Here is a 20,188-nt window from a genome sequence, read left to right as displayed (position 1 = left end):
GTTTGGATTGATTTAAGTATTTTTATAGTGTTTCTAAGGGTAAGAAAAGGTTTTTAAACACTTAAAAAGAATCCAAACTGATCCTTAGTATATGAATTTTAAATATCACACTTTTAATCACTATTGCATATTTAATTCACATTGTTAATAATACATCATCAAATTTACATTCACCTGTCAGTTTAAGTTTTTGAGTCAATCAATAATTTAACATGATACCAATACAAGAGGTCCTATGTTCAAATTCTTGCAATCTTAAATTAAATTAAATTTACCTTCACCTGACCTAAATTTTTGGGTTAATCGATGATTTAAAAAGCATTGAATAGTCTGGATATTCACCTTATCAATATCTCAAATCAATGATGGATTTTTTTTAGTGCTTAAATGGGGCACTCAATTCGGATCAAACTTTTTGTTAGGCTACTGTGTGGGCCAATGGGCTTACCCGTCTTGATCATTACAAAGGACGATGCTATGGAATCGAGCTTGTTCCTGAAATGACATAGAAGAGCCTAGATTCCAAATGAATGAAAACGTGACTGAATTGGTCCCAATCGCTCTTCGGGACGGAATGGAAGAAGGGGGGAGATTCTCAAACGAGGAAAAGGATCCAATGACTTCGAAAGAATTGAACGAGGAGCCATATGAGGTGAAAATCTCACGTACGATTCTGTTGAATGGCAGTAAGGATGATTTACTGTCAACTTTTCCACTATCACCCCCAAAAAACCAAACTCTGCCTTACGTAACGTTGACAGAGTACGCTTAACCTTAGGATTTGAAATCACTGCTTATATACCTGATATTGGCCATAATTTACAAGAATATTCTATAGTTTGAGTAAGAGGGGGAAGAGTTAAGGATTTACCCGGTGTGAGATATCACATATTTCATCAAATACGTACACACATACTTATATCAATCTATAGTTATATATATATATATAAAAAAAAAAATATATGTTACATATTATGCTAAAAAAAACAAGTTTCACACATTAGCAAATAAACGATAATATTTGGCATCCAAAACGATTTGTCGAATGGATGCAACAGCCCCAATTATAGCCAAGACGGATGAAATTGCGATAATCAAAGTGTTTATCCAAAAAACAAAGCCACGCTTTGAAGGTTTGAAAGTGGCATTGTAGAAAAGCATTGGCATTATAAAGTCAAGAGGAATGAATCCAAATGCTCCAATTAATGCCATTAGATCCCCAAAGAAAGGCAACATGGCTGCCAATATGGTCGCAATCACCACTGATAACGACCGTGATATCAACCTCGGCGCCATGTTCCGCATTGAAAATTGCTTTTTATTTGGGTCTGCAAATTTCTTCTCAAATGCTTCATTCGTTGGTTGTAAGTAAACCTACACAAAATAAACATTTTTATCCAATTAATAAATAATTAACCCAACTATTTCTATTCAAATAATCATAGATTTGTCGATGAACCTTAACTCTATTCTTGTATAAATATACTATCATAATTTCATATGAAGTAAGTTTAAGTTCTGACTACTTATATTCAACCGTTTCCATCTTTGATTTTGGCATTGAAACCTTTTTTTCTTTATGTTTCAGGTCACATTTTCTCCCAATTACAAATTTACCATTAAAGCTTAATTAGGTGAGACTTCTTGTGACCATATTTTGGCATCAATACCAAAGAAGATAGGTAATCCCTTAATAATAAGCCTATATCAAAATTCCCTACGTAATAGTCTTAAGTTTTTTAAATGAAAAAAAGATAATTAACATAAAGTTAAATTATAAATTTAATCTTAGAACTTTTATATTTGTATGTTGATTTAGTCACTCTAAAAAAAAAAATATCAAATAGGTGTATTGAGCATTTAATTTTACCTCCCATGCTTTTTGAATGTCCAATTTTATTTGATAAGGTTCTTTTAAATACTTGTTTAATGTACTTTAAAATTTATTGGTCTATAAACACAAAATTAAAAGTTTAAGATGAACGATGATCTTACGCTAGTCACAGCAGAGACTTGTAAAAGACAAAAAACATTGGTGATGATGAGAAACCAGGAGGGCAAGAGAGTGTGGCCCATCAAATTAGCAAGAATGGTTCCCATGGCCTCATTTCCAAAAGTCCAATACCCTGATATTGCTACACTAAAAAAAGTAGCAGCTATCACCGTATAACAAAGGCACAATCCTTTGAACATCTTCCCTTTCACTGGAGCTACTAAAGTTGCCTGCACAAACACATATTCAAATTCAAAAAAGAAATTTAAACTTTAAGATCTATTAGACACAAACCTTAAAGTTAAGGGATTAAACTTATAATTTAACCTAACTTACTTGTATTTCAGGAAGAATTCCACATGCGTACGTAGTTCCAATAATTGAAATGCCATTGAAGGCATTAAGTAACTGGTTGACTTCTGATCCTTTAAGGGAGTAGTTTCTTGAAGGTGCATTCTTGGAATAACCTGTCATGATAAGTCAACTCAAGGACAAAGTTAGTGTAGAATTACATATATAGCTTTTTGTTATTTTTTTTAAATCTCAAGATGCATCAATACATCGTTTAAAAAAAAGTAAAAAAAATTCATCAAGAAAGAAATTATAATGAGACAATTCGATGAATGTACAAAATAGGTATTGTTTAAGATATACCAAATATTTTTCTTACCTAGTTTTAAAGAAGCAGCGGTTACACAAGCACTATAAACAAGGGAGAGTGTGAGAGAGAGAAGGTTGATGTGCCTTAGAGAGTGGAAAGATGGAACTTGAGCCAAAATCAGAATTAAGATTCCAAATATGATGATGAAATGGTACAACTTCATTGTCCCATCTGGATTTGACAGCAAATAAATATACTGCCAAATTAAAACAAGAAAAATAAGTATTTGAGTAATCTTTTAGTCCAAAACTATGTTATATTATATGATTACTAGGCTAAACAATTTTGAAGATTTTATAAAGTGGTTTGATTTTTTTTTTTTTGAAGAGGTATTGTAATTAAAGTGTGCAGTGCGAGAATCGAACTTCAAATTACGAGATTGGTAATATAAACATTATATCAGTTGAACTATGCTTACATAATTATGTTATGTATCTTTCTCAAAATATATATATATATATATATTAAGATTTGGTAATATATAATGGAAAAATCTTACCTTGAGGTTTTGGCCACCAATAACAATTCCAGCAATAACGGCGCCACAACACACTCCAAATTGAATTGGGCCCACAAAGTGGCTGCCCCATTTGGGTCCTGTTGTCTCGCAACAACATTTTGAATTTATTTATCTATTAAGTTAGGTTAGAATTGACAAATGAATTTATTGTTGTAACTATTTATACGTGGATTCATAATTACCTACTTATTCACTTTATCACGAATAGACACAATGATATTTTACTATATTTACAAATATTTTAATCAGTTTTACCATTTAAAGTAATTACTATATTTAAATTATCTTTTTTAATTTAAAAATAAATTAATATAATTATTTTTAAATACTCAATTACGAGTTTAGTTCATTACAAGTCTAGTTTCTGAATTTTTCATATTTGTATCTATGATCCTTGAACTTTAAAAAGTATCTAATATATCTCCAAATTTTCAATTTTGTATTCAATAAACATTAAAATATATCTTATAGGTTCTTAAGCTCTCAATTCTATGTTCAATAGATATTTGAATTTTCAATTTTATGTCTAATAGGATTTTGACCTATTTAACTTTTTTTTTAAAAAAAAAAAAAAATTATAAACCTACTAGCTATCATAGTGAAAGTTGGTAATTTTATATCCAATAGTCACTATTTTTTAAAAGACAAAAAAAATAATAAATAAAATTAAAAAAAAATTGAAGTGGTCAGAAACTTAGTATCCCCAGATTAGAATACTCAGAAAATATACTAGTTACATTCAGAAGTTTTTTCCTTTTTTTAATAAATTATTTTAAATTACATTAAAAACCAAATAAACACAAATCTAACAATTCAGACATTGTTTGGTAACCATTTCGTCTTTCCTTTTTTTTTTTTTTTTTTTAAATTTAAACTTATTTTTTCCTCATTTTGTATAATAATTTGCATATATCTTAAATACAATAGTTGAATTCTTAGCCAAATTCTAAAAACAAAAACAAAAATTTAAAATCTATTTTTTTAATTTTTAAAATTTGGCTTGTTTTTTAAATTATTGGTAAAAAATACATAACAAATGAAGAAATTTGGAGGTAAAAATAATGTTTCTAAGTTTAATTTTCAAAAACAAAAACAAAAATGGCCTCCGACAAATTGTAATTTTAACATTAGGGGAAAAAAAACTATTTTCCTCATATAAATCTCAGAAAAGTACATATAATTGTTTAAAGGATTGAAGTATTTGTCGTTCAAAAAATCATAAATGTCAAATGATTTGTGCTATAGAATTTTAAATTTAAGGTTTAAATACCATTTTGATACTTTCAGCTTTGGTTCTTTTTAGTCCATATCTTTTCTATTTTTTTTTGTTCGTTTTAATCTCTATATACTTTCAAAATGTCCATTTTAGTCCATGTACTTCTAAAAAATCACCATTATGGTCTCTTCCTTTTCATTTTTCATTTCATATTTAACAGATCAAAACGACAACTTTTTAAAAGTACATGAATCAATTTAAACATTTAAAAAGTAGGAGATCAAAAATACCCTCAAATCAAAAGTACATCGATCAAAGTAATAGTTTACGATATCAAAAATATTTTCGAATGATTAGATAGCGTGAAAAAAAGGTAAAATAAAGGGAAATAAGGAGACATACCAAGAATATAAGTAGCCATGTCTCGAAATCTAAGTAGACGAGAACCAAGCATAGCATGATGCTCTAAAACGAGAGATAAGAGATTGTAGGAATAGAAGGTGACGAAACCACAAAAAAGAAGGCTTATAATTCCACCAACCCAACCAAGCATACTCAACGCAAAAGGAAGGCTTAGAAGTGCCGGAGCCACTATTGATGTTGTCAAGTGATATCCACAATGCAACCATGATCCTATCATATCCAATGTATCACCATTCTAAAGTTAACAATACTTATATTAATATTTACATTCTATTCTTTTTCATTTCAATTAATAAGAAATTGAAAGTAAGAGCATTAGATTTTGTAAAATCCAAAAGTCCAGAGATTGAGATGAGATTTTTTTTTTTTTAATGAATAGAAATTTAAGTATAGAAAATTATTTCAAATGGTAAAACCGTTGAAAATATTTATAAGATATAACGAAATTTTAGAACTATCAATGATAAACATTGTAGACACTGATAGACTTCCTATCAATGTCATTGATAAGCATCTATCATTGATAGTTCTAAAATTTTTCCATATTTTATAAATATTTTAGTTCATTTTTCTATATTTAAAAACAACCCTTTAAGAATCCGTTTTATAATATATCTATTTTTTTTTTAAATTTTTAATTTCACGTGTTTTTTAATATAGTCTTTGAAAAGTAGAAGCATTTGCTAAAAGTTCAATCTTTGTTAATTACTTTTTTTTGCTCATTCTTCTTTTTTTAGTACAATGGTGGAATGGAGATCGAGTCTTTAATTTTTGGTAAGAAAGATCATGTCAATTACCATTAACCTGAACTTATTTTAATTTTATTTTCCTTTTTTTTTTTTATTTGTTAGATATTTTTTTCGCTATTTCTCCTCTTCCAATGCCAAATTAATGACCACATTGATTTTTTTTTTTTCTCTTTTGCGAGTCCCACACAAAGCAATTTTCTTTCATAAAGTAAAAATAATGTCATTAGAAAATATAAAATAAAAAAATTCTCTAAATAAAATGATAGTCTTGATACATTTTCATACCACACTCAAATTGGGACCATAAACTTCACTCAAATTAGAACACACAGAAAAAAACAAGAAAAATAAAATATAAGAACGGACCAGAGAGAGAAAAGCTCTTTCACGTGTTATTTTTATCATTTTTTTTACATATAGACCAAATGGGTAATTTAAAATGGTGGTTGTTGATGGTAGCAAAAAAGACCATTTTAATCCCTAAATTTTGAGATTTTTAATTTTAGTTATTATACTAGTTTCATTCCATTTTATATTTAATCTTATGAAATTGATTAAATAATAATAATATTTTTTTATACAGGAAGATGTAGTATTTGAATATATTTTTCAAATTTACAGATGATAAAATGTTTTTTTTTTTAAATCTACAATAGATTAGTTGTTAAACTAAACTTATTATTTATGAAAAGTATGTGGAATAATATTTGATAATACATATTTAAAATTGAACAAATCTCAAACTATCGAGACTAAAATAGTCTTTATATATTAAAAAAACTATATAAGCTTAATTTAAAAAAATGAGTTAGGAATTTTTTCTTCAAATTGACTTTGGGCATTGAAAATGATCAAACTTGAAAATTCTATTTCTTTAACATATTTTTATTTTTATTAAGGAACATGAACACCAATAAAATATAATATCAAAATAAATACAATATAATATAATAATAAAATAAATAAATATTAAAATAAATTAAACATCATATATAAATAAAAAATAAAATAAATGAATCTTTTAATTTAAAAAAATTATCTAAAAACGTTTACACTTTACCGTAAAAAGTTCCAAACACATAAATATTTTTGTTATAAAGTGTAAATATTTTTAAATTTTTTTTATTTATAAGAATTTTTCTAATATAAATTAGCAAAATATAAAATAAGAAATTTCTAAATTCTCCACTTTCTCCAATTTTCATGGAATTTGTCGAATGTGTATTTCTTTCAAAACCAAAACACACTAAATGTCACTATTTATAGGCAATTTGACAAGTATGAGGTGGATTACATGAACACATAACATCTAATAGACATCTATTATCATAATATTTATAACATATATAACTTTTTTATAATACAAATAATATATAACTTAACTAAGTTAAGAGTTGGACTTTAATGATATACAATTTTGGACAATTAGCTGCATCTAATCCTATACAATCCACTTTTCTATACATAATAATAAAAAATCAATTTAAAATAAATGTCACATGCAGATTTTTAATCGGTGTTGTTTGAGTTGCAGTAGATGTGTACCAGACTATACCTAAATGTTTTTCGTATAATTTTTATTTAATAATCATCAGACAAAATTAAGATTTATTACTTATACATACATAACAATAAATTTCTCTCAGTATAGGAGAAATTTCACATATCTAAAAGATTAGATTACCATCTCTCAATTAGTTATCAACGTTTCTCTAATTTGTATTAGAATTCATAAAATTCAAACGAGTATTTAATAAAGTAAATAAAAAATAGAATATTCCAAGGGCAAATTAGGAATCTCACATTTTGTGATAATAGGGAATGGAAGAGAAAAGTCTCTACGGACATTCTTCTTCCATCTCCCAACAACTTTCCCGACCAATTTTCCGATCACCGGAAAAAAGAAAAACAAAATAAACGAAAAATTCTAAACAAATTTTGATCGCCTAAATCGAAAACACAGTTCACATCTTCATCCGTACAGTAAAGAAGTAAACTAATTAACAAACACTAACCTCGGGATTTAAGCACGAAGAGAGCTCCGGCGTCGAGTTCCGCCGTGGACTGGACGTGAGCGCCGGCGTTCTCTTTGTCTGCCGCCGCTGCATTGCCGGAGACAGGTGCCAAAGTTCCCATTTAGTTTTTCTCTCTGTCTGACTGACTTTTCAATTAGTTTTTAGAGTGTGGATGTTTAATTAATGATAAAGTAGACGCGAGAGCAGCTACTTCTACTCCCAACAAAACAGCCCCATTCACCATCTTCTTGATAATGCCACGATGTGAATAAAGTATGCCACAATTTTTTTGGGAAAGTTGTTTTCTTTTGGATTTCTTTTTAGAAAAAATGCCAAATTATTTAAAAGATAGTTGAAAAATACCGATAAACTTTTATCATCATCAATAGACACTTATAGTTTTCTATCAACCTTTATCAACCTCGGTAAAAGATCAAAATTTTTCTATTTTGTGTAAATAATTCCCTTATTTTTTTCTACTTTTTAAAAATCTCCATTTTTTTAATGCTTTATTTGTACCATTCTTCTATCATATGTTGGGTATTGTTTTATTGGCTAAATTATAAAAATGTTACCAAACTTTTTAGTTGGTGTAACAATATGATTCAATTTTCAAAAGTTTTAATAATATTCTTAAACATTAAGAAAATGTTAAAAATATTTTTTATTGGATTTTTTTTTCCATTCTGGAACCCATTAGCATTAATGTATAGGATCTACAAGGATTTATAAAGACAAATTTATAGTATGAATAAGAGGAATATAATATTCAAGTAGTATAAGAAAGATTCCTCTCTTATATGGATAGTTTTGGATGGAAATTATTACTGTTTTGATTAAAATGTAGCTCTAAAGTTAAAATAATTTTTTAAGAAAAATTGAAAATTGTTTTTAATGTTCATCTACATATTTTCTCCATTTCATTTCTCCTTTCTTCCATACTTCACTCTATGATCTAACAAATTTTTATTTTTTAAATTGTGATAACAAATTCAAGTGTTTCTAATATCTTTAATTTATTTTTTTTTGAAATTTTGCTTAAAGATTGGAATTAAAAATTTAACTAAAAAATTCCTAATATCCTTATGACTACGAACTCATTGACCATATGAAATGTTAATAATAGTTGAGAAATGGACAAGAATAATAAACTACCTATTAAATAAAACAATGCATTAATTCGATTTATAGCTAGTATTAAATGTGATAGGGCAACATTATCATATATTAAAATATTTGTCTAGACGATTAGATATCTATAAATTATAATGTTGACTTTTATGGAAAAATAATCAGAATGTTGACATTAACATCAAATCATTATATAAAAAAATATAAATAATCGTCAACAAGAGTTTAGCTTAACTAGAACTAAAAGGTTCGTAGTTCAAAGTTTCCACTTTTAATCTGTGCTAAAAAAATTAGTTATAAATATATTTGAAAAGTCATCTATTAATCAGATTAAGACATACCAATTAAATAAGAATGTCTCTAGTTTAATTTAAAAATAAAAACAACTTACTTTTGAATTTAAATAAGATTTATATCGATAGAGATATTTGTAAGATATTTGTAAAATTGTAGTTGGATGTTATTGGAATGCTACATTGTTTAATTATTTTTATTTTAAAAAAAGAGAAGTCGGACTTTACGAAGATTCCTTGAAATATACGGAAAAAACGAAATAACAGTCCAACGACTGATTAAAGAAAATTAATTAGAAAAAAAATTCTCAATAAAATAAAATAAATAAGTAAGAGCCACTTGACTAATTTAAAGAAAATAAAAAAGTGGTTCGTAATTGTCTACATTGTGAAAGTGCTTTTGTGGTGGGCTGCAAAGTTGATAAGGAATTGAAACCTATTTTGGATTTATTATCAGTTAACTGAACTTTCAATTCCCAATTATTGAAGGGACCATTGCAACTTTAATAAAAAAAAATAAAAAATAAAAATTAAATGCGTGTCATTAGATTTTACTTTTTTTACAAATATGTCAAAAATCTTCTATCCATTTGAAAATTTGATTGCTATCTGATTTCTATGTGATTGTTATCTGAATTTTATGTGATTGTCAAACATGCAATTGTAATTACAAAAAAGTTGAAGTCATGGTTTTGGTTCTTACAATGTATTTACCATACATTGCAATTTCTCAATATTAAATAATATATATTTTTTTTTAACGATATGAAGTGGGAGAATCAAATTTCTGACTTTAAAGTTAATAATACAAACACTATGTCAACTAAACTATGCTCATTTTAGTCAATTAAATGAGACTTTTACGAGTAAAAGTGTTTTGGTTTATTTATTGTTATGATATTTCTTTTAACAATATATGGGAAGAGAGCTCAAGAAGAAAATATCGAGAATCCTTAATTTGGTCTCTTATTTTACAATTCGCGACTTATTATTATGTTTTTATTAAAAAAAAAAAATCAAATGTTAGGATTTTTTTTCTCCTTTTAACATACCTTTCTAAATTTTTGAAATTGAATAATACACCAACGAAAGCTAGAAGTAAAAACTTGATAGATGCTATTAAAAATTTTAGCTTCCTCTCACACATTATTATATCTAGATAAGTTACTTGAATATAACTTATAGTTTAAAATATTATTAATAGTGCAGCTTTAATTTCCCTTTTGAAATGGTAATTTTTTTTCAAGGAAAAGCAATATTTTTATAAAGAGAGTTATTTTAAATAATAAGACTATTGAAAATATTTTTAAATATAAAAAAATGTTATTTAATTAGCTTATTAACAGCCCTTTTCAAAGAAAGGTATCAGAATCATATCAGTGGAATTTTTTTAATTTTATTTTAATTTTATTTTTTTGACAATAATTTTTTCCAGTTATTTTAGTTTGTAAGGAAGACCAGTAAATATTGATATAAATAGAAAAAAAGAAGGTAGAAATTTTGAAAAGACAAAAACTATGATAAAAACAAATGTTTCTTTTGAAACTGATACAAACAAATGATTAGGGTATAAACAAAGTTACACCTCTATTAGGAAAATGAGAGATTTATGGTGTTGGTGTAAGTGAGTGACTTCATTAACAAAACTATGATTGTTTAGTGCCTAAATTTTAATATTTTTTTAAAAAAAAAATTAAGAAAAGTTTAATGTCAATAAGTAATGGAACATTTGCCATCGTAAAAATAATTAAAGTAATTGACATGTACTACAATACATCGGAGGTTCAAAACTCCTTAATTCCATTTTTGTACTAATAATAAAAATAATAAATCACAAAAATTTTATATTAGACTTGTCGCCACGTGCCCGAGACAACGCAGAGTGGTTGGTGTCCTTAAAATAGGTTAACTTTAAAAGAAAATAAAAATGAGTTGTCAGCAATTTTTTTAAGGTGTGAATGGACACTGAAATAAAATAAATAATTTTTATTAAAAAAAAAAGTATATGAAAACTAAAGTTGAGTTAAGAATCATTTGTGTATGGGGAAAGTGTTAACATCCTACAACACCAATTTAGAAATCGGTGGCCAAATTTTAAATTTGAATTGAAAATATTCCTTCAATTTTTTTAAAAAATAATATCTTATTTTATTCATCATTTCTCCCATATTTGGAGTCATGATCTTATAAAGTAAGTGAAAACAATGCTATCAATTTGGCTATATTAGAATTTAGGAAAATTTTTTCACCTCAAAATTTGAGAAAATATTACAGTTTCTCAAATAATCCATCATAGGATAGCCATCTGAAAAAAAAGTTCAAAATCTTGGATGTCCAAAAATCATGAGCCCTCACCTAAAAAATCTAGAAGATCAAACTCTCAAATATTTTTAGATTCCGTTATAGAAAATTTTAGAAAAACATCTTTGAAAACACTTTTTTTAAGAAAAGAGATTAAAACTCATTTAATAAAACTTAAAAGGAGTTATCTTAAAAATTTGAAAATAAACAAAAGTGTTGAAACTTATTGAGAAATATTACAAAAAAAAGTTAGTATCAAATTAATACATAAACTTACATTAGCAAAATATATAATTTAATGATACATTTAAAGTAACCAAAGGAACAACCAATTATATTTACAACGATATTAAAAATTTAATGAAACATATTAGAGATTAATCTCGGTCTCTACAAAAATTGACTTCCTTATCTTGAGGTTTTTAAAAAATCGGACTTCTAAATACTTTTAGAATCTGTGTCGGTTGTTTTTTTGTTTTTTTTTTTTTAAAAAAAGTGAATATGGATAAAAAAACAATAACGACAAAGTATTATATAACCATTAACAATATGTATGTCAATTTTGTAACATAAATGTAAAACAAAGTATATTAAAATAAATAATAATGAAATACAACATCTAAAATAAAATAGAGTGCATTACATGTGATGATGAAAAAAAATAAACTAAAAATAAAATAATAAATAAGGATATATATAAATATATATATATATAAAGACAAATAAAAATCAAAATAAACCAAAAACTTAACAATAAATAAATTTAAAAAAAGGAAAAAGAAAGAAGGAAGTCTGATCAAAGGGAACATTTATATGGATTCCCAAAAATTGAGCCAAAAATGGCAAATGGACCCAAAATTTAAAAAAAATGTGAAATGACTTTGTGCTGATGTCATAGAGGAGTGAAGTTACAAATTTTTCCTTTGAATTTATTTCTCTCTTGCTCTTTTCTTTTTCTCTGGCGTGACCTTCAACTTTTTTTTTTTCCCTTTTTACTTCCTCTTCTGCTTCTTCGGCAGATGAACTCGACGAAAATCTTTTATTCTTTACTTTTGTTTTACCGATGATGCTCGCGACTTTTCTCCGATCAACTTCAGCAAAACCAAAGTTGATAAAACTAAAGAAAGTGAGAGAGAGACTGAGACCGAGACCGAGAAAGAGCGAGACCGTGATCGAGAGAGAGCAAGATCGAGAGAGCGAGATCGAGAGTGAGAGAGAGTGAGACCAAGACCGCGAGCAAGAGAGAGAAATGGAGAGAGAGATACAGAGAGTGAGAAAGAGTAGAGAGTGGGAGAGAGAGAAAGAAAGAGAGAGGAGAGTGAGAATGAGACAGAGAGCGAGAAAAGCGAGAATTGGGCCGAGAGAGAGCGAGAAAGAAAGAATTGGGCCGAGAGAGAGCGAGAAAGAGAGAAAGAAAAGAAAGAGAGAGAAAGAGAGAGAGAGCGAGAGAGAGAAAGAGCGAGACCAAGCGAGAGCGAGATACTTTTTCGTGTGTGCACGAGTGTATCTTGGTAATTTCACCTGAATTTGACGTCCGCAAAAGGGTCATTCGCCATTTTTTTAAAAAATTGGGTCATTTGACATTTTCAGCCTAATTTTTGGGTCATCTATACAAATTCCTCGACCACAAAGAGTGGGAGAGATTTGGGTGGTTGATTCCAATTTTTTATTTATTTTTTAAAAAATTTTAAAATTTCAAAATAAAAAGATGTTGATGATGATGATGATGATGATGATGTAACAACAACAACAATAATAATAATAATAACAACAACAACACTAAACTGTTTTTTTCCAACTAATTTCAATCTTTCAATTTTCCCCCTTCTTTCTCCTTACACAATTTTCTCTCTCTTTTTTTTAGCATTTTTTAAACAAAACCCCTAGAACACAAACAAAACTTATTCTTTTCCACATTAAGGAAACTATCTCTCTCTGTTTTTTTTTTTTTTTTGTTCTACTACACAAATTCTCTTTTATTTACTCTTCTGTTTACGCACTATTATGAATTAAAAAAAATAACGTAGGGAAGGAGATGAACAAAGAAGAATATAATAAAACAAAAACACCAGATCTAGAAAAAATGCATATAAAGTTAGATGACATGACAAAAAACGAAAAATAAACAATAACAGTACTATATTCTTTTTTTAGGGTGCACGAGAAAGAAGACAAAATTGGAGAGTTAAGAGATGAAATGAAGAAGATGAAACTCACTTGTTATTTGAGGTATGGACCCTTAGGACCAAGCCCTACTAATTGTACCTCCAACTAAGTTAGAGTTTTGTTTTGTATGATGGATGGTGGCTCTAGAGTTGATGTGTGGAAGAGGAATTTTTTTGTGTCCCTAGCTAAGGCTTCTTTTGGCTTAGAAGAGGAGAGTGAGTGTGACCTCTAACTAAGGTTTTTTGCGGAATTGTGGTTCAAGGATTTTCTAGAGGAGGAAAATGTTGGGTTGTATGTCCTAAAACTCGTAGTTTTATAAACAGTAAACATATATGAAGTTTATTCAGACAAGCATTGTTGATTGTTTAATAATTCTAAATCCAATAAACTATGAACCTTTGACTATTGTTATGAATACTTGGACTTTATGTGGAGACATAAACTAGATCAAGTTCGTGTAAAATAGCCTAAACCGTCTATAGTACTTGGACTTGGTTCGGTACTTATTTCTAGAGATACTATCGAACAACCCGCTTTATGATTGTTACAAATGCTGTAAAGTGTCATAAACGATATGATCAGTTCGTTCATGTACAAACATGGGAGTGGGGGTGTTCTACACGATGAAATTGTGTAAGACAGACTGAGAAATAATCACTGTTATGTATTAACACCATTTACTGTTAACGCTGATTAATTTCACTTCTTGATGACCTAGATAACTTGATCTGAATCCTGAGTTGTCTATGAACTCCTGTTTATTCGCGATTATCCCTTGATCTACATAGGCGAGGATAATCTTAACATCCCTGCTCAATATGCCTCCCATTTCAGGGATAAGACCGAGTAGATGGCTGAAAACATAGAATTTGCAAGATGAAATTCACTCATACCCATTTTAGGGATAGTAGAAAAGTTGTTCCTTTAAGGGCGGATCCCAGGTCTTGAATAAGGGGCTCTATCCTCTCGTTGGCTTGAGAGAGAATGAATTTAGTGACTATGATCCTAAATCAATTGTTCATTAGAGGGACAGTGGTACTTAAGGGGAAAAGATATAACTCTAGTGTATTTCGATATTTGACCTAACTGAGGTTACGAACAACCTATGAAGGATCAATTTATTGATGACAGTTATATCAAATGGACACATAATATATCTACATTGAGGGGAGTGCAACTACATGTTATAGTGGACAGTCTTGTTAGTTAACGAATGTTGATTAACGAGGTTAAAAAGTTTGATTCGTTAGTCTCAGATCGTTGGAGCCCATGATCTGTAGGTCCATCGAGTCTCCTTGCTAGTTTAATACGAACAAAATTGAAGAATTAGGTGAAGTCAGAATTTGAAATGTTCAAATTTGGGTTTTAGGGGAAATTGTATTTTATATGAGATATAATTTACAATTAAATAATTTATTTATTAATTAATTATTTTTGAGAGTATACTTGATTATTAGCATGAAAGTGTTTTTTTTCAAAAAATTGATTAATGTGATTAATCAAAGCTAGGTGTCAAAGGCAATTTAATATGCGATATTAAATTTATTTATTTTATTTAATCGAAATTGTTTTGATTAAATAATTTTCAAAATTTGAAAATTGTATTTCATTTTTTTAATAAAAAAATAGTTAGTAGAAAAATTCAATTGTTGGATTTTCCTACTAACTAAGTGGACTTTGAAGTGGTACTTCCAAGGTTTGACACCTAAAATTTACATGCTAGTGGAGTTTGAGGTGGAAGACATGCAAGTTAGGATTTTGCATGTATTTTTTTCTATAAATAGTTTGGTTTTTTGAATATTGTAAAATCTAATGCTTCTTTGACCTTTGACCTAAACTCTTCCGCCAAAATCTCCTTACTCTCCTTTTACTAAAGTGAAATTCCCTTATTTTCACTAACAAAACGGTCCCACAACCGTGTTCTTCAACAGGAGAATAGCGAGGATTTACCGTTGGTAGTGTCAATTGAACTCGGGAGAGGAAGATTGCGGTGGATTCTACAAAAGTTATAATTTCTAACCCTTATGCATGCTTATTCTTGTTTTTATGTAATTAGAACGTTATGGATCCTAGCTTTCGCTAACAGGAAAAAAAAAAGCAATTTGAAAGAGAGGAGGGGGGATGGGGCGCTGCCTTTCTCTAGGTTGAGAAAACTGGGGAGGGGGGGGGGGGGGGGGGGGGGGATTAGGGTTTTTTAGGAGAAAGTTGGTATTTAAAACCCAAAAATTTTACTCCAAATGTTATTTTCTTTTTATTGATTTTTATTTCAATTTTGAAAATTTGCCAAACTTGTCCTATCCTTAAAAAGGAAAAGAAACTTTAGGTAACCAAATTTCAAACTCATTTTTTTTTTTCACATTTGTTTTGTTTTGTTTTTTTTTTTTTTAAAATTCCTAACTAAGTTGGTCACTTTAACCCAACTAGAATAAAAGTTAGAAAGAGGTAAAAATTGGCATAAAAAAGGTGGATAACCAATAGATTAAAAAATACGATAAAAATCTAGAAATCAAATTAATTTAAATAAATCCAGATATAGATAGGTGGCTACAACATGCCCCTCTTCTTACATCCTTGTAAAATTAGAAGGTGGAAGGAGGTGTAGCCACTAATTTATCAAAGGAAAAGACTTCAACCACATTAACGTGCAAAAAAAAAAAAAAAAGTCACTTCAGACATGCTCAATAAAGACAACATAAAGGTTGGGGATCATTAATAAGCAAGTTCTATTGCAACAAAAGGTGTCAAGAGCCAGGGATAAACAGACGCCTCATGACAAATGAAAATGAGCTGAAGGCTAGGGATAGACAAGTGCCATCACAATAAAAATAAAACATTGGGGGCCAGGGATAAACAAACACCACCATAGCAAAAAATTGTCAAGAGCCAAGGATAAACAAGTGACTCATGACAAAATAAAATGAGCTGGAGACCAGGGATAAACAAGCGTCATCATAGCAAAAGGTGTCAAGGGCTAAAGATAAAAAAGCACCTCATGACAAAGTAAAAATGAGCTGGAGACTAAGGATAAACAAGTGCCACCACAATAAAAAGTCTCAAGAGCTAGGGATAAAAAAAAACCTCATGACAAAGTAAAAATGAGCAGGAGGCAAGGTATAAACAAGTGCCCTTACAACAAAAGGTGTCAAGGGTCAGGGATAAACAAGCGCCTCATGACAAAGTAAAAATGAGCTAGAGGCTAGGGATAAATAGGCGCCATCACAGCAAAAGGTGTCAAGAGTCAGGGATAAATAAGCGCCTCATGACAAATAAAAATGAGTTGGAGGCCAGGGATAAACAAGCGTTATCACAACAAAAGGTGTCAAGGGCCAAGGTTAAATAAAATACACACAAAATGTACAATATTTGCCTTAGATTTAGGATTGTTTTTAATGTGTTTCTATCAGATTTGACATGTTTGCTAGTGATTTCCAGGATTTATGATTGAAAAGTGAATAATATTCAAAATAAGCCAAAAAGGACTAAATTAAGCTTAAAGAAGTCAAAACCGAGCAATAGACCAAAGGGAGTGAAGAAAAGAGAGAAAAAAATGCAATGTTTCAAAGAATAGGGGAGCGTTGCAACGCTACGACATGAAGCAGAGTTTGACGTCAGAAGACAATGGCTGCAATTGAAGATGCAGCGTTGCAACGTTGTGACAAATCTGAGCCAGCGTTGCAACATTAACTTTCCTTATTTGAAAAAATATGATAATTTTGGTAAAGATTTTGTACCAAATTTCTCATCCTTTATATAATTGGATGCCATTTTGACCTAATGGAGGAGGATTCTGACCAAATTAAGTGCAGGAGATTAAAATTTGAGACCTAAAAGAGAGTTTATGCTTAAAAGTTAGAGAATTTTAGAGATATTTTGAAGGTCATTTGAGTTCCCGAGGTGATGGTCGAGGCGAGCTTGGATGATTCTTCAGTTCTTTTTTCTTTCTCTAAATCTTATTCTTGAATTAATGTATGAAAATATGTTTTTGCAAGCTATGAGCAGCTAAACTTGTTGTTTTAGGGTATTGATGAAGTTGTTATGAATTTAGATTCAATTTAGTTATTTTTATGGATGTTTGTTGAACACTTTGCTTTTTAATGGTATCATGCTTAATTCTTATTGATTGACTATTGATAATTATTAGATGGAATTTTTAATCGAGAGATTAAATATTTTACTGGATCTATGCCATTAAATCATTATTAATCTATCATGTAATAATTAGGTTAATAGTGAAAGTTGTTAATGAAAATTTCTAATGCCTTGTTTCTCAATTTGATTTCATGAGATTAATTATCAATTAAGTTGCATGAGAATAGATTATTTTCTAGAGAAATAGACTTAGGCATAATGTTTATACATGATTCCATGAATTGGCTAGCATAGATCTAATGAAGTAATTAACAGATTCAATACCCTAAAATGCTTTTATTCTCAGATTTTCAAACAATTCTTCTGTTGTCTTCTATTTTAGAAAACCACAAATTCAACTCGATTCTGATTCCTTAGTTAAGATTGACACAATTATGAGATAGCTAAACAATAACTTGTTAATTTGATCCTGAGGACGATACTCGACCTTACAAGTCATTTTAATATTATAATTTGATCACGTACATTTGCATGCAACACAAAATATTCACATCAAGTTTTTAGTGCTGTTTTTTATGAACAAAATAACGGTTTTTGTTTAAAATTTTAAGAGTTGGAGATATTCTAGACTAAGGGTTATTTTTTTTCTAATTTTGTTTGGAGTTTTCTCTTGTGCATGCCCCGTGATAAGGACACTCCTCTTTTGCCTTTTGATCCCAAGATTGAACGTACTTTGAGAAGAAATTGAAGGAATAAGCAAGGTGTAGAAGAAGAGATGACCAAGGAACGAGAGAAGGAAATTAGGGATTACTTCCAAACATCTCTCCCTATTGCTCAACTTAGAATTATGAAGGCACCGATCAATGCAAATAACTTTGAGTTAAAGCCAGGGTTTGTCAGGCCCCCTCCCAGATTACTCTCTTAGCCTAGGCAAGGACATGATTGTAGCAATTATCAACCCTTTTGCTGACACTTACTGCTTACTAATACTATTTAAATAGTCTGATGATAACGTGCAATCTCAAACACAACGGTTGCCACTAAGGCCAAATAAACATTAACCATTAAACACAAAACATTTACAGAATTTACAACATAAGTCTCATAAGTTCCAACTCCAAAACTTAGTCTTTACATGAAACAACTACCATGTGTACAAATATTTACAGTAACCACCTAGCTGACGGGTTACTAGAACTTCTAACATTAAGTGGCAGAGCAGACGTAGAGCTATCTTCGGAGGATTTGACCGCTACTTGGGGAAAGAAAACATTTGAAAAACGGAGTGAGCTACTAACCCAGTGAGTGACTTAAGAAAGAAAACAGGTTCTCATGCATAAGTCTCAATAAAGAGATCATACTTAAACATAAGTCTTTATAGTAACCTTGTACTGAAATATAAACTTTCCAAGCATTAAATATGTAAAGCTGTTTTCATCATAAAACATTAAACTGACCTTTAGTTGAGAGTAACCCTGCTATGGTTAAATCCCAACGTCAATTTCTTAGTCAAGAGAGAACCCTTTTGCTCTTCCCTCGATGTCAAACTATCTATGTGCACATGGTTATAACTAAGTTCCGTCATACCTTAGGTACTATTGCTCATATACCTTCTCAGTGTCCTTCGGTATCGAGCTGCTCGTATACCTTCTTTATGTCCTTCAGTATCGAGCTTGAAGTAACATTAGTTACACTTAGACTTACTCTTTAAAGCATATAAAGCTAAACACATAGAAACATGTCTTTAAAGGTACTGACGCATGCTTTGTTCATATGAACACACATAAATAGTTTTACAATATACTTTCATACATGGTATGTGTTTGAAAACATAAACTCATAGTTTGCTTGGAAAACTACTTTGTAAAATAGCTAGCATGAGAATAATCTTTCTTAGAATCATGGATTCTTTAAAAACATTATAAATACTCCTTAAAAGTTGATATGCTTCTAGCAATGGTGTCAATCCTGTAGACACAAGAAGATATATATAGCTACTAGCAATGGTCTCCCTTTTGAAACTAATTCTTAATGAAGCTTGTGTTTAGCTTTCCCCTAGAAGACCTTCACTCAAATGCATACCTGGCTATAGGTAAAGTACTTAGAAATTTCTTTGAGATTTTGGCTCTTTCTATGCGAGCAATAAACCTCACCAACGCATTCCCACTATGCATCCAACACTTGCTTTAAGTGTTCCTTTAGCCGCACATGGTCATTCACATAGGCATCTATGTGTCCAACTCTTCAACATAAGCCTTCTCAGCCTAACCAACAGGTCAAACGCATAGGAGTGCTCGACCTTTAGTCTGCTCAAGTGCTCAGCCCTTAGTCTGCCCAACTGTGAGCTGCCAACTTACTCAACTCAAGTATCTGCCTGCTTGTTCATAGAATTTCAGATTCGAATTACTTCATTAATAACTCAAATTATAGAGCTGATCTCAAAATATTTCCTTCTACACACTTGTTTAGAATTGTCTTGGGAAGCTTACCTTAAAATTTTAGCTTTAAACTCTTTATAGTTCGTCCTGGAGTCTCAATTCTTCATCAACGGCCTAGATTCACCCATGAACTGAACCTCTTGTTACTTTCTTCCTTCTCCAACATTATTCCGATGTGATCTTCTTCTGGCAG

General features: G+C 29.6%; 1 protein-coding gene across 1 annotated transcript; it reads right to left on the bottom strand.

Moving 5' to 3' along the window:
- Window positions 1–916: 916 nt before the first annotated feature.
- On the bottom strand, window positions 917–7,941 carry LOC120080837 (GABA transporter 1-like). The gene is made up of 7 exons (XM_039035488.2): window positions 7,578–7,941; window positions 4,793–5,023; window positions 3,154–3,251; window positions 2,664–2,850; window positions 2,330–2,460; window positions 1,996–2,223; window positions 917–1,374 (listed from the first exon to the last, which is right to left on the bottom strand). Exons 1-7 carry the CDS (start codon window positions 7,696–7,698, stop codon window positions 994–996), a joined length of 1,377 nt encoding a protein of 458 aa, XP_038891416.1. The 5' UTR covers window positions 7,699–7,941; the 3' UTR covers window positions 917–993.
- Between the last annotated feature and the right edge of the window lie 12,247 nt (window positions 7,942–20,188).

This window comes from Benincasa hispida, chromosome 7 (assembly GCF_027475165.1).
Source record: "Benincasa hispida cultivar pf3 chromosome 7, pf3_genome.v1.1, whole genome shotgun sequence".
Lineage (NCBI taxonomy): Eukaryota > Viridiplantae > Streptophyta > Magnoliopsida > Cucurbitales > Cucurbitaceae > Benincasa > Benincasa hispida.
The sequence above is the reverse complement of the archived record's forward strand: the minus strand, read 5'-3'. Positions and strand labels throughout refer to the sequence as shown.